The following is a 24938-nucleotide window of genomic DNA, read 5'->3' as shown; positions in this document are numbered from 1 at the left end:
ATGTGATAAAATATATATAACATAAGATTTGCCATTTTAACCATGTTTAAGTGTACACTTCGGGCTGGGCGCGGTGGCTCACGCCTGTAATCCCAGCACTTTGGGAGGCCAAGGTGGGCGGATCATAAGGTCAGGGGTTCGAGACCAGCCTGGCCAACATGGTGAAACCCAGTCTCTACTAAAAATATGAAAATTAGCCGGGCATGGTGGCACGTGCCTGTAGTCCCAGTTACTCGGGAGGCTGAGGCAGGAGAATCGCTTGAACCCAGGAGGCGGAGGTTGCAGTGAGCCGAGACTGTGCCACTGCACTCCAGCCTGGGCGACAGAGTCAGACTCTGTCTCAAAAAAAAAAAAAAAAGGCCGGGCGCAGTGGCTCAGGCCTGTAATCCCAGCACTTTGGGAGGCCGAGACGGGCGGATCACGAGGTCAGGAGATTGAGACCATCCTGACAAACACAGTGAAACCCCGTCTCTAATAAAAAATACAAAAAACTAGCTGGGCGAGGTGGCGGGCGCCTGTAGTCCTGGCTACTCAGGAGGCTGAGGCAGGAGAATGGCATAAACCCGGGAGGCGGAGCTTGCAGTGAGCTGAGATCCGGCCACTGCACTCCAGCCTGGGCGACAGAGCGAGACTCCGTCTCAAAAAAAAAAAAAAAAAAAAAGTGTACACTTCAGTTTCCTTTATTCTTGGAATAAAATGTACCCTTTATCCCATGGCCAGGCCCCATGTGATCTGGCCCCTGCCTACCCTTCTGACTTCAATCCCATTGCTTTCCTTCCACTTACCAGACCCTGGCCCTCTTGGTGCCTTCTTGCCTCTTCTCAAATTCACCAAGAGTCTGAGCACAAAACTTGCTGCTTATGCTGTCTCAGAATCTCCTTTTCTAGACCTTTGTTCCTCTCATTTTTTTCTCATTATTTATATTTCTGCTCAAATATCATGCTCAAAAAGAGGCCCTTCCTGGACATCTAAAGCAGGGGTTGGCAAACCTTTTTCTGTCAAGGACCAGACAGTAAATATCTTAGGTTTAGAGGCCATGTGGCCTTTGTCGTAATGGCTCACTTCTGCTGTTGTCAGGGCAAAGTGGCTATGGACAATAGGTGAATGAATGGCCATGGCTGTGTACCAATAAAACTTTATTTACAAATATAAGCAGCAGGCTGGATTTGGCCCATGGGCTGTTGTTCGCTGACCCCAGTCTGCAGTGTCCCCTGCTTGCCCCTTTGTCATTGGACTCCTTTTTTTTCCTGCATTTTTTTTTTCCTCTATAGCCCTCTGACTCTCAGAAACGCCACTGTTTGTTTATTTATTTTGCTCCTTGTTCATCATCTGTCTTCTGCATTAGCCTATGAGCTCTGTGAGGGCAGGGCCTGGCCCGTCTTTTCCCTGCTGCCTCCCCAGAGCTACCTCAGTGCCTGGCACAGAGCAGACACTCACTCAGTAAGTATTTGTTAAATGAAGGAATAATTTCCAGTGACTCATGCAAGTGTAGGGAGGCCTTAGAAGTCAGCCAACCGAGCAAACGGGCCAATAGATGTGTCTCCACGCCTGCCACGCCTGCAGCTTGGCGTGGCTCCCATAGCCTGCGACAGGGAAGAGATTTGCATTCCAGAAAGCAAGAGAAGCTGCTTACCTCTCTCATGACTTGCCTGCAGGCCCCACATGGAGAGATAAAATCGTCTTGCATGTCACTGGGGAAGCAAAGAACCAAACTCAAATTAGTCTCTCCCAAGGCCTGAGGACAATTGCTAAAATTTAGGCCCTGAGTCTCCGCCTCGTTCCTGATTTGGGTCATACCCCATCAGGCAGCTCCTGATTCACAGATCCGCTGTGTCCTGAAGGCTGAGATGGCCACGTGGTGGCTTTCCACACTGCCACAAGGCAGGGCCACGAGCAGGACTTTCGTTAGTGCCGTCCATAAACGTTTAGTGAGCACTTACCGTCACCCACACCCAGGGGATACAAAGGTCAAAGAGAATCTGTCTCTGGTCTTCGGGAGATTGTTCAGCCCAGTGGGTGATGTAAAAAACCAGCTGAGTTATCATTTTAAACAAAATGCAGCTGGGTGCGGTGGCTCACACCTGTAATCCCAGCACACACCCAGGGAATACAAAGGTCAAAGAGAATCTGTCTCTGGTCTTCGGGAGATTGTTCAGCCCAGTGGGTGATGCGAAAAACCAGCTGAGTTATCATTTTAAACAAAATGCAGCTGGGCGCGGTGGCTCACACCTGTAATCCCAGCACTTTGAGAGGCCGACGTGGGTGGATCACCTGAGGTCAGGAGTTTGAGACCAGCCTGGCCAACATGGTGAAACCACATCTCTCCTAAAAATACAAAAAATTAGCCAGGTGTGGTGGTGCAGGCCTGTAGTCCCAGCTACTCGGGAGGCTGTACCGGGAGGATCACTTGAGCCTGGGAGGCGGAGGCTGCAGTGAACTGCCATCTAGCTGACAGAGACCCTGTCTCAATAAACAACAAACAAACAAACAAACAAAAACACGGTATGTACAAAGGCCTTGAGGCATGAAAGAATAAAGTGCGTGTGACTCAGAGAGAAAAATGGGTTGCTTGCACTGGAGAAAGCCTGGAGAAGAGAAGCTCACCAGCCAGGGATTGCCTGTAAGAGTTTAGGCGCCTACAGGCAGACCTCTAGCTCTGAGCAGGACAAAGATTGGTCCCTAACACAGGTGGCTTTGGCCAGGCGCGGTGGCTCATGCCTATAATCCCAGCACTTTTGGAGGCCGAGACGGGTGGCTCATGAGGTCAAGAGACCGAGACCATCCTGGCCAACATGGTGAGACCCCATTGCTACTAAAAATATAAAAATTAGCTGGGCATGGTGGTGCACGCCTGTAGTCCCAGCTACTCGGGAGGCTGAGGCAGGAGAATCGCTTGAACCCGGGAGGTGGAGGTTGCAGGGAGCCGAGATGGCGCCACTGCACTCCAGCCTGGGCGACAGAGCGAGACTCTGCCTCAAAATAAAACAAAACAAAACAAAACAAAACAAACAAGTGCCTTTGATGGTGGAAAATTCCAAGCCTGCTGGAGCACCACAGGTGAAGTCAGCAGCCACCATCCTCCTTATTCTTCTGGACACACAGCTTTGTGATATCTCTGGAAGAACATAGGATTTTTATTTATTTATTTATTTATTTATTTATTTATTTATTTATTTATTTGAGACAGGGTCTTGTTCTGTTGTCTAGGCTACAGTGCGGTGGCACAATCATGGTTCACTGCAGCCTCTGCCTCCTGGCCTCAAAGGATCCTCTTACCTCAGCCTCCTGAGTAGCTGGGACTGCAGGCACACACCACCACACTCAGATCATTTTTTGATTTGTTGTAGAAATAGGGTCTCACTATATTGCCCAGGCTGGTCTTGAACTCCTGGGCTCAAGAGATCTTGCTACCTTGGCCTCCCAAAGTACTGGGATTACAGACATGAGCCACTGTGCCTGGCAGAACACAGGATTTAAATTTTGGTTCTTAGTTGGCTCTTCCTTTTGCTATGGGTGACTTTGACTAAGTCATTTTAGCTCATCCAAGGCTCATTTATTTGCTGTAAAATGTGGATGCTTTGTAAGAGTCTGCTTTGTAAGAATGCTAGAAGATAAAATGAGATAAGGTATATGGAAGACTTTGTAAACTTTAGAATGTTATATACATATTGTTACTGCCTGTTCTAAGTGCTGGATATTTAATTTCCTTACTATGTAAGCTTTGTCATAATTTTAGTACTTTATCATATACAGTTTTATTATACGCTATGTGTTTTATGTACTATTTAATAATTCATCTTATTATATCTTAACAGCAATTGTTATTAAGATAGTGTGTGCCTATGCCTGTAATCCCAGCATTTTGGGAGGCTGAGGTGGGTGGATCACAAAGTCAGGAGTTCAAGACCAGCCTGGCCAACATGGTGAAATCCCGTCTCCACTAAAAATACAAAAATTAGCCAGGCGTGGTGGCAGATGCCTGTAATCCCAGCTACTCGGGAGGCTGAGGCAGAGAATTGCTTGAACCTGGGAGGCAGAGGTTGCGGTGAGCCGAGATCATGCCACTGCACTCCAGTCTGGGCAACAGAGCAAGACTCCGTCTCAAAAAAAAAAAAGAAAAAAAAAAGATAATGTGTGCCTAGAATGTGCCAGGCATTCTGCAAAGCATTTTATATGCATCGTCTCATTTCAACCAACAAATATTTACTGAGCACCTACTATGTGCTGGGCACTGTCGTTGGTGCTAGGAGTGCAGCAGTGAACAAAACAGACAAAATTCACTATGCTCAGGAGTTTACAGACTAGTGAGGGGAGCTAGGTAACTGATTAACCAACCAACCATGTGGAGACAGGGATAGATACTATGATTAAAATAAAGCAGCTGAGGTGCTATTTTCTTTAATTCTCACCATAACTACCTTTTATATGTGGGGGTCCAGTCAATGAAAGGTTCTGTTCCGTGGGAAGATGGGGTTCTCTCTGAGCACGCTTCCAGCTTCAGAAGAAAAACCCATGGGTACATAAGAGGGTGGCGACTCCTGCCCAGGACGCTGAGTGAACTCTTGCAATTACTGGATAACAGCTGTTGCAGCCAGGGCCCCCCTTAAGCTTTTTGGGGGTTATTTTTCACTTCATTCCACACATGTCGACCAAAACCCTTCTCTATGCCAGGCAGGCATGGGAAAGGAGCGACAAAGACCAATTAGACAATCCCTGGAGCTTACCCTCCGGAGGGGTAGATACAATTTCACAGAAATGCGGTAACAAAGGCATGGTTAGGGCCATGGGTTAGGGCCGTGGGAGAGTTGCTCTGAATGAAATTCAGCCTTCCTTCCATGGCCTATAAGGCCCTATGTAATCTGACCCCTGCTGAGCTCACCGCTTCCTTTCCGAATCTTTTTTTTGAGACGGAGTCTCTCTCTGTCGCCCAGGCTGGAGTGCAGTGGCGTAATCTCGGCTCACTGCAACCCGCCTCCCAGGTTCATGCCATTCTCCTGCCTCAGCCTCCCGAGTAGCTGGGACAACAGGCGCCCGCCACCATGCCTCGCTAATTTTTTTTTTTGTATTTTTAGTAGAGACGAGGTTTCACCGTGTTAGGCAGGATGGTCTCGATCTCCTGACCTCATGATCCACCCACCTCGGCCTTCCAAAGTGCTGGGATTACAGGAGTGAGCCACCGCGTCCGGCCTCCTTTCTGAATCTTGTGGCATCTGTGGCCCACTACCCAATGGCTAGCTCCCTGGACAAGGTGATCTGCATCAGGGATTTCAAGGTAAGCACGCATTCCACTGGGAAGGTAGATTTGGTGTAGGCTTCAACAACCAAGTCACAGGATGGTGTTTCCAGGCAGCCTAGCACTGAGGATGTAGAGACAGCCTGTTAACATTAATGGCTTACCCGTACATGGTGGTTCTGTGTGCCCGCCTCTGTGCTAAGGACCTTAAGTGAATTAGTTCAGTTAATCCCCCAACAACCCTGTAAGGGGCGGGGGTATACAGGCCCTCTTATCACCTGCATGCTGTAGATCACGAAAGACGAAACGGCTTGCCCAAGGACACAAAGTTAGTAAAGTGGCAGAATCAGGATTTGAACCCCAAATCTACACACTCTGCCTTTGGTAGTTTTGCGGCTTGCAGAATAAATAACGATAACTTTAAAACAATGTAATAGTTTGAGGCTGAATGTGGTCACTCACACCTATAATCCCAGCACTTTGGGAGGCCAAGGTGGGCGGATCACTTGAGGCCAGAAGTTCGAGACCAGCTTGGTCAACATGGTAAAACCCCATCTCTACTAAAAACTCAAAAATTAGCCAGGTTGGCCGGGCGCGGTGGCTCAAGCCTGTAATCCCAGCACTTTGGGAGGCTGAGACAGGTGGATCACGAGGTCAGGAGATCGAGACCATCCTGGCTAACATGGTGAAACCCTGTCTCTACTAAAAAATACAAAAAAAAACTAGCCGGACGAGGTGGTGGGCGCCTATAGTCCCAGCTACTCGGGAGGCTGAGGCAGGAGAATGGCGTGAACCCGGGAGGCGGAGCTTGCAGTGAGCTGAGATCCGGCCACTGCACTCCAGCCTGGGCGACAGAGCGAGACTCCGTCTCAAAAAAAAAAAAAAAAAAAAAAAAAAAAAAAATTAGCCAGGCATGGTGGCAGGCACCTGTAGTCTCAGCTACTCAGGAGGCTGAAGCATGAGAATCGCTTGAACCTGGGAGGCGGAGGTTGCAGTGAGCCAAAATCTTGCCACAGCACTCCAGCCTGGGCGGCACAGCAAGACTTGTTCTCAAAGAAAAACAAAACGAAACCAAAAACCAAAACCAAAAAAAAAAAAAAAAAGCAACTATATAAGTGTGAATGTATTACATACCCTGTGTCAGGAACTGTATAGAAATTGTTTCATGAGACCCTGTAACAAACCAGTCTCCTCCATTTCACAGATGAGAAGCCAGGCTCAGGGTCTAAGCAGCATGCCTAAGGTCCATAATACGGCTGGATTTGGAAACAGGTTTCATTGGCGCTGAAGCCTGGCTTCTAACTTACTCAATGTTCCTGCCGAGAGAGACTCAAGACTGAGTGAGCACTTGCTGGCTGCCTCAGGATGTTTCTTTACCGCTTCACCGCTTCCCCCTTTCTCCCTCTCCCCTGCCCTTCACTCTGTCCCGCCTTTTGCTGGCTATTTACAGTTTTCTGTGGTTTGTGCTCACCTTGGTCACACACTGAGGCCATGGTTATCAGACTCGATGGGCTGGAAACCTGCTGACTCTGATCATTACAGCTGGGACCCAGTGGGGCAAGCTCATCTGTCAATGAGCAGTAAGACACACGGACCTTTCCTGAGTGCGGTCTCCATCCTTAGAGACCTCAGAGGCGTTCTCTCTGAGGCTGCTCAGACCCATCTGATGTTAATGAGGGAGTTGGTACTTCTCATTCATCCTCTAAATCCACAAACGCTCTCAATTTAACAAATCATGAGTGTGATAATGAGTGTATTTTGGGCTCAGGGACACTGATGCAGGCTGAATACCCAGAGTACGGCAGTTGGGGGCTGGAAAAATGGCAGGTTTTGTGTAAATAACGACATTTGCTAATCACTGCTAGTGACAGTTCGTTGTGTTTGAAAGTAGATAATGACCAAGAGAAAAAGCCTCTCATTTGGAAAATTCTAAACAGAGCAAGGCATCATTATCCTTTGGTTGACTTTGGCCTCTTTTTCCCTAGAATATCATTATTTTCTTGGATCAGCTTTGAAATTGAGTTATTTCCCTCCTTTTTTTTTTTTTTTTTCCATAAAGTGCAATTCACATCCTGATCTCGGCCTATCTGCACAAAATGTTCTCAGCACGACGTCATTTATTCCTTTGGAAGCCTTAAGGAAGCCAGGACACATCTCGGTCGCAGGGAAGGCTCTCGGATACTGGGGCCCTTACCTTAAGTGCACCTTGGGCTTACTTGAATAAGCCAGGTCACCTCGGGGCCAGACTGAGGCAAAGTTGAGGATCTTACAAAAGGCATGTGGGCTTGCTTCTGTACAGTCCCCACTGACCTTGCACTAAACCCCTGCATTTCTGCATTTTAGCCAGAAAGGTGCTGTAGCTCTGCCACAGGAATTAATTCCACTCTGAGTGAAGAGGTAATTCCCTCATAGAATGTGACCTATGCACCCAGATGTTCCTAAAGACCAACAAGCATGCAGCCTCCTTCTGGGTGGGATAAACATTTCCCATGTCATTTTTCTTGCATCAATAACTTGTTAAGAAAACTGTCATACACAATGCAAAGGTGCACACTGGAGAGATTCACCATTAAGTCATTAAATAATGGAGTCCAGTAAAGGGCTAATTTACACGCTTGAATCCTGACACCACTGAGTCTAGGGCCAGAGCCAACAAGAATTCAATATGCTCCCATGGAGAGGAAGCCATGACAACTAGGATATTTATGTTTGGGACATATAGGAGCATTGATTGGGGCTCTTGTGCAGCCAGAACCTGGGCCGGACTCTGATTAGTTGGAACCATAACTAGTGTTTACCTGGCTGATTTTGTATCCTGGTTCTTGAACCTTGAGGCGAGTGTCGCCAAATGAGTTAGCAGTGCTGAGTGGCTCATTCAGGATCCTAGCATCAGTTTGCAGAGAGCAGGGAAAAGTGTTCATCTCCTAGCACAGCATGACACAGTGGAATGAGCCCTGCAGTGACACTCCGGAACCTGGGTTTTATCCCAGCACTGGCACTAACTCCCAGGAAAGTGGCTCAACTTATCTGGGCCTCAGTTTCATCAGCTATAAAATGGGGGTGGTGGCAAGGGAGTCTGTAGCAGGTGATTTTTGGGTCCTCCCCACTTTGTGTTTCAAGGCTGCCTTTCTGTGGTATCTTGTAGGAAAGGAGTCTGTATCACTTTGTGTTGCTGGAACAGGGGCATACCGGCCCTTGTATGAGAGTTGCCTTGCTTATTTACCTGCCTTGCAGGCTCACTGAGGGCAGACTCCATTTCTTATTTGTCTCCTTATCCTCAGCACTCATCCCAGGGCCCTATACAGCGCCTGGCACATAGGAAGTCCACAACAAACATATGACAGATGAATGAATGAATGAATAATACGTGTAAGGAAGATGTTGGCTAAACAGATGAATGAATATTGTTGCAACCTGGGCTTTCTCACTCACCTGGCGATAGCAATTGCCTTGAAATCCTTGTACCCTTCTGAGACGGCCTTCTGGATAGCGGTCCGTTCAGCACAGATGCCCAGAGGGTAGCAGGCATTTTCTATGTTGCACCCTGAGAAGAGAGCAGAGTCCAGTGGTAAGTCTGTCAGAAACACTTCCTGCTGCGTGTGTTGAGTAAGAGGCTTGCCCCATTCCAAAGCAGGAAGGAACTGGTTACTCCAAACAAGATGGGGAGAAGGAAAGGGCAATTCGACTTGGGGCACCAGTAGACTCTTTGGTCCATGGTAGTGGCCCTTCCCAAGAACCTGGCACTGTCTTAATTTACCCAGTGCCTCCATGATGAAGCACAGCTTGGGAGCAGGGCAGCACAACAGGCAGATTAGGCAGCCGCATCACCCCTGCAGAGGTCAAGGCCAGGGGAGATGCTGAGGCTTACAAAAACAAGCAGAGCCCCCATACCTGCATCTGAGAGCCCCACGGTATGAATGTGTTCCCATCAAATTCATATGTTGAAATCCTAGCCCCCAAGCTGACGGTATTAGGAAGTGGGGCCTTTGGAGGAACGATTAGATAATGAGAACAGAATGAAAGGGACTAAGCCTAGGAATGGGAGTCATGCACTTATAAAACCAGAGAACTGCCTTGCCCCTTCTGCAGCATGAGGACATAGCGAGGAGTCACCGTCTATGAGTAAGCAGGCCCTCGCTGAATCTGCCAGTGCCTTGACCTTGGACTTTCTGGTTTCCAGAACTGTGAGCAATACACTTCTGTTGTTTACAAGCTACCCAGTCTATGGTATTCTGTTATAGCAGCCTGAATGGACTAAGACAGATCCTGATTCCAAGTTTGAGCCTGGACAAAATTTTGGGGGTTAGGTACTGGCTGTCAGAGTTCAGCCAGGGTTCTATTTCAGCTGTGTTGCAAAACAAACTGTCAAAACTAACTAATAAGAAATCAACCAACAAACAAACAAAAAAAACCCCGAGCTTTGTGCAAGTTGCCTATGATTGCACAAGCCTTAAAACAATCTTCAGGCCTCCAATGGGATGTGGGCTTCTAAGATGGCCTAACTCTCAGTAAGGGAGTCCTTCCTATTGGCTCTCTCAGGGTAGTTCCTGGGGTACAATAAGCCAGGGCTGCTCCCAGGAGACAAGATGTTTGCATAACCAGATTGGCTAAGAAAGTCCCCATATTCAGGGAAGTGAGTCTACGAACAAATCACCATGGAACCTGGGTTTTCCCTTGACCAGCAAGATGTGGTATTTGGTCTGTACCACTGTTTGTAAATTGCCTTTTTCCCTGAGGCAGAGATAGGAATTGTTCCCCAGTATTCATTTCCTATTTCTTCCTTTAAGTAATACAAGTGCCTCCCATTCCAGCATGGCCACTCAGCTAGGGACTGTAATTCCCAGACTCCCTTGCAGCACAGTGTGGCCACATGATGCAGTTCTGGCCAATGGGATGTGGCCCAAAGTGATGTGGGAAATTTCTGGATCATACTTTTGGTAAGGAGGTTGCTTGCCTATTACTTCCATCCTTTTCTCCTTCCACAGGCTGGAAGGTGGAGGTGATGGAGTGGGACACTTTTGACCTTGTGGCCATGGGAATGGAGGAGCAGCAAGGAGAGAGAAGGAATTTGGAAACCTGGTCAACTCATGGGGCAGAGTTGCCTGTTTGCCTGGGGCTACTCGGAATTGTTGTGTGAGAGAAAAACAGAATTCTATCATGTTTGCGTCACTGCATCTTGGAATCTGTTTGCTATAGTAGTGTAACCTATAGCTAATGCAGACATTTGTGCTGAAGGTGAGATGCAACTTGAACAAAAAAAATCTAAATATGTGACATTGGCTTAGTGGCTGAGCAACGCAAAGGAGAAAACACAGATGAGGGACGATGGCCAGATGGTGACTCCTCCTAGTCTGTTATTTGGTAAAGCTCCACCTGCAATTACCGGGAAGGCAGGCCGTTGTACCTACCACTGAAATTTCTCTTCCTGGCAATGGGAATCAGCTCTGTGGCAAACATGTGATGTGTCATCTGCCCACCCAGCCTGTTGTTTCAGTCACCACAATAGCCAGCATGAAGATGGGGCAGCAGGGATGGGCCAGGCATGGGAGCTACTTAGGAAAATGTGAGAGTTGGCAGGCTTCAGAACCATGTCCAGAAGGGATCTTTGGGTGTGGCATTTCTGTATGGAAATAATTGGAAGCAAATAGATCAGGATGTTTCTAACTTTTTGATAGAATTGGATCGCCAAAGAAGTCACAAGTCTGGCCTATAAAAACCCATGATGAGGCTGGGCGCGGTGGCTCATGCCTGTAATCCCAGCACTTTGGGAGGCCGAGGCAGACGGATCACAAGGTCAGGAGTTTGAGACTAGCCTGGCCAATATGGTGAAACCCTGTCTACTAAAAATACAAAAATTAGCCTGGCATGGTGGCAGGCGCCTGTAGTCCCAGCTACTCAGGAGCCTGAGGCAGAAGAATCTCTTGAACCTGAGAGGCAGAGGTGGCAGTGAGCCGAGATCATGCCACAGCTGCACTCCAGCCTGGGCAACAGAATGAGACTCCATCTCAAAGCACAACAACAAATAAAACCATGATGTGGGTGTGATGATGTGTGTCAGTTTGAACATGCAGATGAGGACACAACTCTAGGGATGGTGGGACACGTAGTCAGAAGGAATCTGATTTCCAGGACAACTTTGCAGGACAGAGAAAAGCATCTCCTATGCTGTGGACTCCAGCCCACGCCTGGTCTGTTAGATGAGGGAAATAAGCCACCATCTTGTTTGAGTCACTATATTATTATTTATTTCATCAACTTAGCCTCCCCTCCCCTCCCCTTCCCTTCCCTCCCCTTCCCCCCCACCATCCTTTATTTTTGACAGGATCTTACTCTGTTGTCTAGGCTGGTGTGCAGTGGCACGATCATAAGCCACCATCTTGTTTGAGTCACTATATTATTATTTATTTCATCAACTTAGCCTCCCCTCCCCTCCCCTTCCCTTTCCTCCCCTTCCCCCACACCGTCCTTTATTTTTGACAGGATCTTACTCTGTTGTCTAGGCTGGTGTGCAGTGGCACGATCGTAACCTCAAACTCCTGGGCTCCACTGACCCTCTCATCCTAACCTCCCGAGTAGTTGGGACCACAGGTGTACACCACCACACTCGGCTAATTTTTTGTATTTTTTGTAGAGATGGGGTTGCCCAGGCCAGTCTCAAACTCTTGGGCTCAAGTCATCCACCTACCTTGGCCTCTCAAGGTGCTGGGATTATAGGTGTGAGCCACGGTGCCCAGCTTACACCTCCTTTTCTAAGTCCAAGTCTTCATTGTGATTATGCAGTATTTTGTTCTGTGTTGATCACATTTGGGAATTATTTGGTCATTATCTTCTTGTATATTTTTCCTCACATATTTTCTGGTCCCTTCATTATTTACATTGGCATGTTAGGAGTGATTAGTCATTTAGCTCATTGTTCTCAGGATCACAGGCATTCATGTCCAGAGTTGACGGATGTCATTAGACACCACTGGGTGCCACAGCTGCAGGTCCCTTGTCGGGGTGAGGGTGAATGTGGTCACAGTGGTGCATGGGATGGCTATATGGTGTTAGGTGGGGGCTGGTTCGGAGTTCTACTTTGGGGAAGAAAACAGGCGTGTATACTGAGCACCAAAGGGTAGACTACAGTGAGCATCTACTGTTTTGACAGCTTAGCACCTCTTACTTTTTTTCCCCTGAGGAATGACCCTTACTTTATTCCCCCAGCATGTAGTTCAAATGGGAGCTGCCATCTTGTCTCCTATGACCTTGCTATGGGCTTAAAGATGAGCAGCTGACTCAAACTGGCCAATCAGAGTTCATCTCGGCATGGGAACTTCAGTTTCTCTCTGAGACGCTGAGTGTGGGCCGCCATGTTTCCATTCATTATGGAAGAGACCAATGAGGGAGGCTGAAATGGACACTCAGAAGAATGGATGAGAGATGACAGATGGAAAGAAAGGAGTCTGGCCGGTGCCAGTTAGCCCTGAGGTCTGACTACACTCCAGCTCTTCCCATGGTTTAGTTATAGGAACCAATACATCCTCCTTTTGTCTAAAATAGTTCATGTGTATTTTTATCATTTGAAACTGTACAGAGATCAGTTAATACAGTTGGAATATGGGGCAGGGAACAATCAGGAAGTTGCAACCCTGAGAGCTTTTGTTTTTTTAAATGGTAGTTATTATAGCTGAGATAACTGGCCCCTTATTGCTCAGTCTGTCTGCTGAGTCAATGAAAGTTGAATGAATAAATGAATGAGTGTCTCTTGCTCCCCGCCTTGTCTCCCCAGCCAGGTTCCTGATCCTCACCAGAAATGACTTTCTTTTTCTTTTCTTTTTATTTAATTTAATTAATTTATTTATTTATCTGTCGCCCAGGCTGGAGTGTAGTGGCATGATCTCAGCTCACTGCAATCTCTACCTCCTGGGTTCAAGTGATTCTCATCTCAGCCTCCCTAGTAGCTGGGATTAGAGGCGTGTATCACCATGTCTGCCTAATTTTTTAATTTTTAGTGAAGACAGGGTTTCACCATGTTGGCCAGGCTGGTCTTGAACTCCTGGCCTCAAGTGATCTGCCCAGCTCGGCCTCCCAAAATGCTGGGATTACAGGTGTGAACCATGATGCCCAGCCCCTGAAAATGACTTTCTTTAAACACCACTCTCATCTACTGTATCTGCTCACCACTCCCACCTTCACTGACATCCCTGCACTTGGTTTCTGCCTCTCTCTCAGATTATGGTCCCTGCCAGCCTCACTCCAAGTCTAGTGACTCTCCCAGTCCCGCCCTTCCAGCTTCCCTGCCCCATCCCTGACTAAAGCCTAACACTTTTCCCATCAAAAGTGATGTACGCGGATCTTGGGTTTTGCTGATGTGCCATTAAAGCACATTTCCATACTTGTAGGAGACCCAGTCTCTCAGGGCAGTCACATGTGTCTGCATTGGAAGTTCAGAAAGGCCTCAGAGAGATAAATCTTCCTTTACTGTGTGTAAAACATGTCAATAGGCCAGTTAATGACAGAGAAAGATGATCATGGCAGGGGGCACACTCACACGCCCCACTACTCAAACAGCGCCCTGTAGAAAGAGGTTCCATGAGGTTTCATTCTGCCCTGGGACTCTTTGCCCTACTGGCTCTGAGAGCTGGGGAAAGGGACCGAACCTCTTTGGGACTCACTGGCTCATTTGTAAAATGCTAATGATAGAACCTCTCTCATAGTCCTCTTGTGAGAATAAATTGAGATCCCTCATGTAAAGCACTTAACACAAAGCCTGGCACAGAGGAAATGGTCAGCAGCTGTTAGCTGCTGCTGTTATCAATTGCATAAAAATAAAGGCTTTGGTGACGGTAGGGCTATGTGACCCTCTGCGCCTTCTCGACAAGGTATGACAGTGGTCCTGTCCTTGTCTTTCAGGCACTTTGGAATTCTTTATTTTTATTTTATTTTATTTTATATTTTATTTTATTTTATTTTTGAGATAAAGTCTTGCTCTGTCACCCAGGCTGGAGTGCAGTAGCACAATCTCGGCTCACTGCAACCTCCTCCTCCTAGGTTCAAGTGATTCTCCTGCCTCAGCCTCCCGAGTAGCTAGGACTACAGGAGTGTGCTACCACGCCTGGCTAATTTTTGTATTTTTGGTAGAGATGGGGTTTCACCATATTGGTCAGGTTGGTCTCGAACTCCTGACCTTGTGATCCACCCGCCTCAGTCTCCCAAACTGCTGGGATTACAGGCGTGAGCCACCGTGCCTGGCCTGAAATCCTTTCTGTGACTACAAGGTCATACGTGATCTGGTGCCAAGGTCATATGTGATCTGGTACCGAGGTCACAAGTGATCTGGTGCTACCTCTTGGCCCTCATCTCCTTTTGTTCTCTAGACCTGCTGTCCTTCCAGGTGCTCCCCCAGGGTACCAAGTATGCTGCTGCCACAGGGTCTTTGCACTGGTTGTTCCTACTGCCTGGAACTCTCTTTCCCTTTTATGCACTATTCACCCTACTCAGGGCTCTGCTCACATGTCACTTTCTCCGAGACGCTTTCTCCGATCACCTATCTAAAATGGCTTCACCACTGCCTCCAACCCTCTCTATCCATTTCTCCTGCTTTAATTTTCTTCATAGCACTTAAGACTCTCCTGAAATGAATGTCTTCATTATCTAATTCCTCCTATTATATTACAAACTTTCTGAGGGCAGAGATTTTGTCTCTAGCATGCTTTGTGGTATGTCCTGGGCCTGGAACAGTGAAGCCAGGGGGCTCTCAGTTTTCCTTACGGATTAAATGTTTGTGTTTTCCTAAAATTCTTCTGTTGAAGCCCTAACCCTCGATGTGATACTATTAGGAGGTGGGGCATTTGGGAGATAACCGGGTTTAGATGAGGTGGTGAGGGGGCAGCCCCCATGATAGGATTAGTGCTATTATAAGAAGAGGAAGAGACTCTTGAACTCTCTCACTCCATCACGTCAGGGCATAGTGAGAAAATGGCCAAGTCGGAAAGAGGGCCCTCGCATAGAACTGAATCTTGGACTTCCCGGCCTCCAGAACTGTGAGAAATAAATGTCTGCTGTTTAAATCACTACTCTGTGGTATTTTGTTATAGCAGCCTGTTTTAGTCTGTTTTGTGCTGCTGTAATGTAATATCCCAGACTGGGTAATTTATAAAGGACAGAAATGTATTTGTCATGATTCTGAAGGCTTGAGAGTCCAAGGTCAAGCTGCTGGCAGGTTGGTGTCTAGTGAGGAGCTAGTCCGTGCTTCCAAGATGGCGCCTTGAACATTGCATCCTCCGGAGGGGAGGAGCACTATTCCTCATGTGGCAGGAGAGTGAAAGAGAGAGAAGCCACCCTGTAAGCCCTTTTTATAGCGGTATTAATCCATTCATGGGGACAGAGCCTTCATGATCTAAATACCTCTTATTAGGCCCCACCTCCCAACACTGTGGCATTGGCAATTAAACATAGTGAGACCCTGTCTCGAAAAATGTATATAAATAAATAAATTTGAAAAGAGAAGCCCTCCAAAGTATGCTTATGCATTTTGGATAGGCAAACCTTCAAACCACAGCATGGTCTGAGCTGAGATGGCTAACCATTATTGAAAGAGTGGAATTTTCCACTTCAGTGCCAGCTGCTTAAGATGCAGAGGAATAACTGTATTTGGAGCCTCTAACAAATTCACGTAATTTCCTTGAATTTTCTAGCTAAAAAAAAAAAAAAAAAAAAAAAAAAAAAAGGAAGGAAGACTTTGTCCACGTACTGCATCCTGAAATGCTGCGCAATTTTATTTTGCTTCTCTAAGCCCAGAAAGCCGGCGTCATCTGACCAGGCAAACCAATGCTGCTTCTGCTATTGCCTTTGCTTACTTCAAAACACACATGAGAGAGATTGGGATGGTGCTAAGTTAGAAATCCATGATGATAAGATTGGACGAAATAACACTACGATCATAGCGCCAGTATTACTAATTGCTTTCTTTTACTGGGTACTCACCTACCAGGCACTCTGTGGAGCGCTTTACCTGCATAATGTCAGTTAACCCTTTTAACTGTGGGGTGAGGTAAATACTATTAGAACACCATTTTACAGAAGGTAAAAGTAGAGGCTGGTAGCAGGAGGCCAAAACATGTATCCTGGCCTGTGAGATACGATGGACTCTTCTGATTCTCTATGGCCTTGCAGGAAGGAAGGCCATGTTTTGAGGTGGTTTGGTGGTTAAGGCAGGGCTGAGGTCAGATGTTATTAAGGCATCAGCAAGACTGGGTGTGGTGGCTCACGCCTGTAATCCCAGTACTTTTGGAGGCTGAGGTGGGTGGATCGTTTGAGTCCAGGAGTTCGAGACTAGCCTGGGCAACATGTCAAAACCCCGTCTCTACAAAAAATTTTAAAAATTAGCTAGGCATGGTGGTGCACAACTGTGATCCCAGCTACTTGGGAGGATAAGGTGGGAGGATCGCCTGAGCCGGGGAGGTCGAGGCTGCAGTGAGCTGAGATTGTGCCACTGAACTCCAGACTGGGCAACAGAGTGAGATCCTGTCTCAACAAAACAAAACAAAACAAAACAAAACATCAACAAGGAAAGAAGCTCACAATGAGGCAATTTGGGCCCAGCCACCCAGAGAAAACAATAATGCCAGAGAGCACTACACCCGCTCTCTTTTCTGAGGGATCTTGAACAACACTCTCTTTAATTCGAAGGATTAAAGCGGTATTTCTCACACTCAAGCAAGTGGGCATCAGAATGTTTTGGAGGGCTTCTCTTTTTAAATTTTTACATTTATTTATTTACATATTTTTTAGAGACAGGGTCTTGTTATGTTGCCCAGCTGGAATTTGAACCCTAGACTCAAGCAATCCTCCTGCCTTAGCCTCCTGAGTAGAGGGCTTCTTAAAACACACTTCTAAGCCTCTTTCCTGGAGTTTCTGATTCAATAGGTCTGGGCTGGGTTGGAGCTCAAAAATTTGAAATTTTCACAAGTTCCCAGGAGCTGCTGAGGCTGCAGGTCTGGGACCACGTTTGAGAATCACATGAGGGGCTGGGCGTGGTGGCTCACGCCTGTAATCCCAGCACTTTGGGAGGCCGAGGCGGGCGTATCATGAGGTCAGGAGTTTGAGATTGGCCTGACCAACATGATGAAACCCCGTTTCTACTAAAAGTACAAAACTTAGTCGGGCGTGGTGACACGCGCCTGTAATCCCAGCTACTCAGGAGGCTGAGGCAGGAGAATCGCTTGAACCAGGGAGGCAGAAGTTGCAGTGAGCCGAGATCGTGCCACTGCACTCCAGCCTGGGTGACAGAGTGAGACTCCGTCTCAAAAAAAAAAAAAAAAAAAAAAAAAAAGGAGAATCACATGAGGAATGTTCTGTCCATATACTGGAAGAAATACGATACTCTCTCCATGTTCCTAACCTCCTCCCACTGCAAATGCACCATTTCTGGTATTAATTATGTTTGAACTCATCCATAGAGTCGAGGGACTGTAGTGAAGTTCGCCTTTGTAAAGAGCCACTTTTTTTTTTTTTGAGATGGAGTTTCACTCTTGTTACCCAGGCTGGAGTGTAATGGTGTGTGATCTCGGCTCGCTGCAACCTCCGCCTCCCGGGTTCAAGTGATTCTCCTGCCTCAGCCTCCTTAACAGCTGGGATTACAGGCGCCCACCACCACGCCTGGATAATTTTTGTATTTTTAATAGAGATGGGGTTTCATCATATTAGCCAGGCTGGTCTTGAACTCCTGACCTCAGGTGATCCATCCACCTCAGCCTCCCAAAGTGCTGAGTGAGATTACAGGTATGAGCCACCATGCCTGGCCTTTTTTTTTGAGAGAGAGTCTTGCTCTGTTGCCCGGGCTGGGCTGGAGTGCAGTGGCATGATCACGACTCACTGCAACCTCCACCACCAGGGCTCAAGCCATCCTTCTGCCTCAGCCTCCAGAGTAGCTGGGACTCTAGGCATATGCCACCACACCCGGCTAATTTCTGTATTTTTTGTAGAGATGGGGTTTCACCCTGTTGCCCAGGCTGGTCACAAAATGAGCCACTTTTGAGTGATAGTGGAGAGGACTAACTGAAGTTCCTTGGCAGGGGGAAACAGCAGGAAACAGGGCGTGAGTGGAGCTGGGTTGTAAGCTGAAGACCCAGGTTAGGGAAGCTTGCTCTTACCTAGACCGGAGGTGCTGTGGCGTTGGGGGGATGGGGCCTGGGGTCCATCAGCTGCTGAAGAGAGGGGCTGGTGTCAGGCACCAAGAAATGCTTCTAGGAAAATGCATCCAGGCAGAGGAAGGGAGCCCAGGGACAGAATCAGAAGAGCGGGGGCTGGTTTGAGGGAAAATGGAAGACTCAGATTTAAGAGTTAAGCCAAGGTAAGCTGGATTCAGTGGTTAATTAACCAAGACATCCTCAAGTGTCTTCTAAAATGCGGTGTGTTTTTCTCAGAATTCACCCCAGCTGGCCCAGTAAAGTGGCTTTTTCTCTAAATGGCAGACACAGAGGGAAGGAGGAGGAAAGAGGGAGCGAGACCACTGTCCCAAGGTCATGAGCTGAAGAAGATAAACCCTCCCATCCCTTGGGTTGTGCCAGCAGAGTTGGCAGAAACTACAGCCAAGAAGTCTTGTGTCGGCACCATCCTGGGACCCTTTCTGGCCCTCTCGCGGTCTCATCACCAGGTGCCTACTCCCCATGAGCCCAGGGACACCTCGCGCAGTGCCCGTAGGGTTACAGGTGCTCCTTCTCTTCCCTGCTCATCACCTACCACGCGCTGCACGAACACTGGCTGAGCCTCCGCCATGTGCAAGGCCCAGAGTTGACTGTTTCCCTGGCCCATTTTCTTTGCTTTCTTTTCTTTTTTTCTTTTTCTTTTTTTTTTTTTTTTGAGATGGTGTCTCACTCTGTCACCCAGGCTGGAGTGCAGTGGTGTGATCTCGGCTCACGGCAACCTCCACCTCCTAGGTTCAAGCGATTCTCCTGCTTCAGCCTCCTGAGTAGCTGGAATTACAGGTACCCGCCACCATGCCTGGCTAATTTTTTTGTATTTTTAGTAGAGACGGGGTTTCACCATGTTGGCCAGGCTGGTCTCGAACTCCTGACCTCAGGTGATCTGCCCAGCTCGGCCTCCCAAAGCGCTGGGATTACAGACCTGAGCCACCGCGCCTGGCCCATTTTCTTTGCTTTCTCAATCCTCCTTCTGTGCCATCTCCACTCTCCTCTTTGTGTCCTCTTTGTGCAGCTCTTTTCTCACCAGTGAGCTCCTCTTTCTGTACCTCTCCCTCGGCTCTCCCCGCAAGCAGTCACTAATGTCACCAGCCCGAGGTGCATCATGAAAACCTAATCACCATCCCGGGTGGCCCATCTGTGAGGGGCACAAGGTCCTGGCCAGGGTTGGGAGTAACAGAGAGAAAATGATGATTATTATGAAGTCGTGATAGCAAGGCTGTCTTTGCAGCCAGGCCTGCTTTTGAATTGGGTGGGACACCAGCTGCCTTGGAGGGGGAAGCCTTCATCGGTGCTGGTCTTGTGTTCAGCTGGAGGAAGTCACAGACCTGGGCAGACCTGTTCTGCCATAAGCTGTAAACTCACAATGTCTAAACTCAGCTGTGCCGTTTCTGCCTCCTGATCAGCTCTGTTTCACCCCATGATGCCACACCAGGCTTCCTCTGGGTGTCCAGGTGCCCCCTGCTCCAAGCCCCAACTTACAGCATCCACCCCCTATTCTGTACCTGGCCTCACTTCCTACTTCAGTAAGGAGATTCAGGGATTCTGATAAACACCTTCCATTTGTCCCTCTTCCTTTTCAGCACAAATCTCTCTGCTCCCTTCCCTATCCCCACCCTGCAGCGAGGGGTGGCAGAAAGAGCACGAATCAGATAAAACAGCCTCAGGTATCCCCAGGCTTTGATAAAATGTGAGTGCATTGGTTATTGGTTTGGTCTGCTCAGCTCTCCCCACCCCTTCTTGTGGTAACAGACCCACCCATTCCCCACGGAGGGGATATTTTGAGTTAACTGGCCAATCACACTACATGACCACAGTGATTGGCCCAGGGATGTGCCTGCAATTGGAGATGGACCAATTGGACTTCTTTTTTGGAATTTTTCCACGTAGAATTGGTGGGGAAGAGTTCTGTCCTCTCTGGTTTTGAGGCTATATGAATGATAAACAGGCCAGGTGCAGTGGCTCATGCCTGTAATCCCAGTACTTTGGGAGGTCAAGGTGGGAGGATCATTTGAGGCCAGGAGTTCAAGACCAACCTGGGCAATGTAGCAAGATCTCATCTCCATAAAAATTAAAAAATTAGCTGGGCATGATGGTACCTACCTGTAGTCCCAGCTACTTGGGAGGCTAAGACAGAAGGATCGCTTGAACTCAGGGGTTTGAGACTGCAGTGAGCTAGGCTTGTGCCACTGCACTTCCAGTCTGGGCGGCAGAGAGAGACCCTGCCTCTAAAACAAAATCAAAAACAAAAGAATGGAAACCAGAGACTGCTTGCACTCATGTTCCCTGATGCCCAGAAAAAGTTTACCTGCAGGACAAGAGAAAGAGACCAGCCCCCAGAAAGATAAAGAAGGACATGGTGATGTCTGCGTTCCTGGGTCCAGCTGCCCTGAGACAAGCGCTACCCTTGCCCGCTCTGGTTCTGGTTGCTTTCTGACATTGACCATAGGAAGTACTCTGCTTAATGCGTGTGAAACTCATTGTCCCCCATCATGAGTTGACTGTGAGATTACGGAAGGTCATCTAAATGAAGTCCTTAGTGAGCTCACTCCATTGTAGCTTCTAATACTGCTGCTGGTCCCTGCCCAGCACATCCCCAGCACACAGTCCAGCCATGCCTTCAGTGCCTCACCTCAGTCAGTGCTTCATCATTCACCTGGGCCACCTGGCTGGAAATCCTAAAGCTATGTGCCTTTACTTTATTTAGTATTTTATTTTTTATTTTTTGAGACACGGTCTCATTCTGTCACCCAGCTGATATATAGTGGTGTGATTACAGCTCACTGCAGCCTCGAACTCCTAGGGCTCAAGTGATCCCTCCACCTCAGTTTCCCAAAGTATCTGGGACCACAGGTGCATGCCACCACATCCAGCTCATTTTTGTACTTTTTGTAGACATGAAGTCTTACCATGTTGTCTAGGCTGGTCTCGAACTCCTGGACTCAAGGGATCCTTCAGCCTCGTCCTCCCAAAGGATTGGGATTACTGGTGTGAGCCACCGCACCCAGCCTTTATTTGTAACACTGCCCATGCCAGGCCCGGTCCATGTGTCCCACACAACATCTCTCGGATCATTCCTTTCTCTTCATTCTACCTGTCCCACTCCTAGTAAAAGCCTTTCATTCATGTGTTCGACAAACCTTACAGAGTCCCAGTGATAGGCCAGGAAATGTGCTGACACTGTGGACAGGTCAGTGAGCAGAGCAGATACTGTCCCCTGACACTGTTCCTCTGTCCCCGCTCTTGCTGAGCACCTGTCACACTAAATGTCATCACACACCACTTTTATGTTACTCTTCTTCTTAATAACATTCCCTGGCTCCCTACTTCCTACCTCTTCAAATCTTAGTGTCTCTGTTTGGCCTCCAAAAGTCCTCCACAATCTGCCTCCAGATAATAAGAATAATGATAGCATTAATAGTGGTAGCAGAAGCAGCTATCATTTGTGACATTCTTATTATGAGGCAGAAAATGTGCTGAATGCTTTATAGGCATTTACTCATTTAAAGCCTCACAACCAGGGGTGAAATTCAACATATTCAGCACAGGCACCAACCGATCAGAGTGGATGCTGCCTGCCATGCCGTGCCATGCCAGGCATACCAGCTGAATCTGGTTCTGTTCACAGTCATCCTGAAAGGTGGGTTTTATGATCCCTGGCTTAAAATGTGTGAGCTGGCCGGGCGCGGTGGCTCACGCCTGTAATCCCAGCACTTTGGGAGACTGAGGCGGGTGAATCACCTCAGAGTTCAAGATCAGATTAGCCAACATGACAAAACCCCATCTCTGCTAAAAATACAAAAATTAGCCGGTGTGTAGCGGGTGCCTGTAATCCCAGCTACTATGAGACTGAGGCAGGAGAATCGCTTGAACCTGGGTGGCGGAGATTGCAGTGAGCTGAGATTGCGCCACTGCACTCCAGCCTGGGCGACAGAGTAAGACTCCGACTCAAAAAAAAAAAAAAAAAAAAAAAAAAAAGATAAATAAAATGTGTGAGCTGACACTCAGAAGGGTGAAGGGTCTCACCCAGAGTCACACAGTTGATAAACACCAGCCTTCCAACCCAGGACCTTCTGACTCCAAAGCCTCCATTTCACTCTCTAAGTCCCCCTCACACAACCCTTTCTCCGGTGACACCAGGTCTTTCCCTGCAACGCACGTGGGCCACAGTCCTGTTTATCTCCTCCATTCATTCCTTCCACAACCATTGGATGAGGCTTCCACCTTCAGTCATCACCTGTGCAAGATGAGGGGACTGCCATGGGGGCAGGGACTATGTCATCCTGTTCACTGTGATATCCCCAGCACCTGGCACCTTACCTGGCACAGAACTGATCTTCAGCAAATACCTGTTGAATGATCACTATGAGGGGTGACAAAGGCATGGACTTCACTGGAAGTAGCTCCCAGGTGTCACTTACGAGTGAAAGTGTGCCTCCTTTATTGTGGGTTTTAAAACAAGAAAGGACCAGAGCATTCTGGCATGGGGGCCCACTGGCTCTGGAGGCACGATGAGGCTGTCTGACCTCTTGCTGGTCCAAGCAGAACACCAGTCCCAGAGCTGGAAAGCATGGATGGAAGGCAGCCACGCTGGCCCCACAGGCCAGGAAATGCCATGGCCCAACATGCTGAGACCCCATCACCACCACCTGCCCTGCCATCCCTCTTCCTTCTGCTTCTCCAAACGTACTCATCTCATTCATTCATCCAGTCGGTCGCTCAACAGTTATCGAGTGCCTGTTCTGGGCCAGGCAGGTGCTAGGTCACAGCACGAGAAAGTCAATGGTACAAAGATTCAAGACACAGCCCCTGCCCTCTGCAGCACAAAGTCCCAAGAGAGAGGCAGATACGTAAGTGGACAGTGATAAGCATGGCAGGAGGGGTCAGTGCGGGTGCAGGGGGATTGTAGGAGGGCCCTTTCTTTGCCATTTGGAAAGGATATGGAGGTTTTTGTAAGAATCAAGGGCTGATTCCACATTCAAGACTCTAATGTTGCGAGTTGCAATGGTGTTTGCAGTGGTGGTTAATGTTTGTTGTTTGTGGTGGTGGTTAATGTTTAATATTCATCTCAGCCACCAAAACAGGTCTGAATTTCAACACGGTACTCAGAGATCCTTCACTCCCCACAGAGCAACAGCTTTTGGAATCAGGGGAACTCTGGGTTCCAGTCCCAGCTCTGTGATTTTGAGCACTGAAACTTTTCCGAAACTGTTTCCTTCTCTGCCTTTCAGGGTTGCAGGGCTTAAACGGATAGCATTAATCACCTTCCTTTCACAGGCTGTTAGCACTCAATCAAACCTGCTTCTCCCGCTCAAAGATGTTTAAGACCCAGGCAAGTCACAGAACCTCAACAGAAAAGGAATAACATCAAGGGGCACCTCCACATCATGTCCCCCACTGCCCTGAAGGAGAACGCCTCTAAGCTTAGCAAAAACAAGTTTGAATTTTTGTTCACATGAACTTTTCTACAAAAGCAATAAATCAAAGAAAAAAGTTTAGGAACAGATTAGAGCAGACTCAGATGGGCTCAGTTTCCGTTACCCGCCCCCGCCCCACAGGGCGCTGCTCGCTGCTGGACTCAGAAATCCAGCTGGCTTTTCACCTCCAAGATTCTCCAAGGACCACACCCGACAAACACGTCACCACCCTGGCCAGCACAGAGCACAGTGGGTGGAAGGAAGAGAGCAGGGCTTTGGGGAACCTCCCGCCCAGGATTTCGCTACCAGCGCCCCACGTGACCTTGGGCAAGTCATGTCACCTCTCGGGACCTCGGTAGTTTCATCTAAAGACGAGCATTAACACCTAGGTCCAAGGTGCCAGACACGTCTGAGGCTGGGAAAGCACGAACCCTCTCCCCGCCAGCACCCCCGGAATGTTGATATTTTTGATTTATGGCCTCCCCTTCCTGCCTCCTTTCCAACTTCCTTCCTCATCCCAGTCCTCCAAGCACTGACAGCCCATGGATTTAAGCCACATTTGAGCGCGGTCTGGGGCAGTCGGCAGGGTAGGAACATTTCAGCGTAGGCTGGGGGAAAAACGGACAGAGTCGTGCTCTTGCCACTGCCTGTGCCTCTGCGCCTCTTCCTGTACAACCTCCTCTGACCCGCCACCCAGGCTGCTGGGCTGGGGGACCCTGGGGTGCCCGCCTTTACCTTTGAAGATTCTCCCCTCCTGGGTGAGCAGGGCGGCCCCCACGGGAAAGTGACTGTAGGGGCAGTAGGCTGACTTCTTGGCCTCCTGGGAGCAAACCAGCAGCTGCTGGACACACTCGGGCTGCAGGGTGCAGGCGGGAGGCTTCTGGGCCATGTTGGTACCCCAGGCAGGCAGCAGAGCTGTGGAAACAGGAGCTCCAGCCAGCCTGGGCTGGGGCCCCAGACACGATTGCAGCTCCTCCCCCGGGGGTGTGTCCCTGCAACCAGATGGCAGGCTGTTAGGTACGCGGCTTTCAGGATGCAGAGTCTATGAGAGGAGCCTCCCATAGTTTGGACGCAGCAGGTGTGGTGTAAGAAGGTGCCTGCGTGTGC

General features: G+C 48.4%; 1 protein-coding gene across 1 annotated transcript in view; it reads right to left on the bottom strand.

Moving 5' to 3' along the window:
* CDA (cytidine deaminase) overlaps positions 1–24891 on the bottom strand; it is a 29522-nt gene extending 4631 nt beyond the window's left edge. The window contains exons 1-3 of the mRNA XM_050793405.1: positions 24567–24891; positions 8666–8777; positions 1634–1691 (exon numbers count right to left, since the gene is read on the bottom strand). Coding sequence (XP_050649362.1) covers positions 1634–1691; positions 8666–8777; positions 24567–24720 — 324 coding nt within the window. The 5' untranslated portion in view covers positions 24721–24891. The remainder of the gene's footprint in view (positions 1–1633; positions 1692–8665; positions 8778–24566) is intronic.
* Positions 24892–24938: the final 47 nt, after the last annotated feature.

This window comes from Macaca thibetana, chromosome 1 (assembly GCF_024542745.1).
Source record: "Macaca thibetana thibetana isolate TM-01 chromosome 1, ASM2454274v1, whole genome shotgun sequence".
NCBI lineage: Eukaryota > Metazoa > Chordata > Mammalia > Primates > Cercopithecidae > Macaca > Macaca thibetana.
This window is presented reverse-complemented; position numbering and strand designations above follow the sequence as displayed.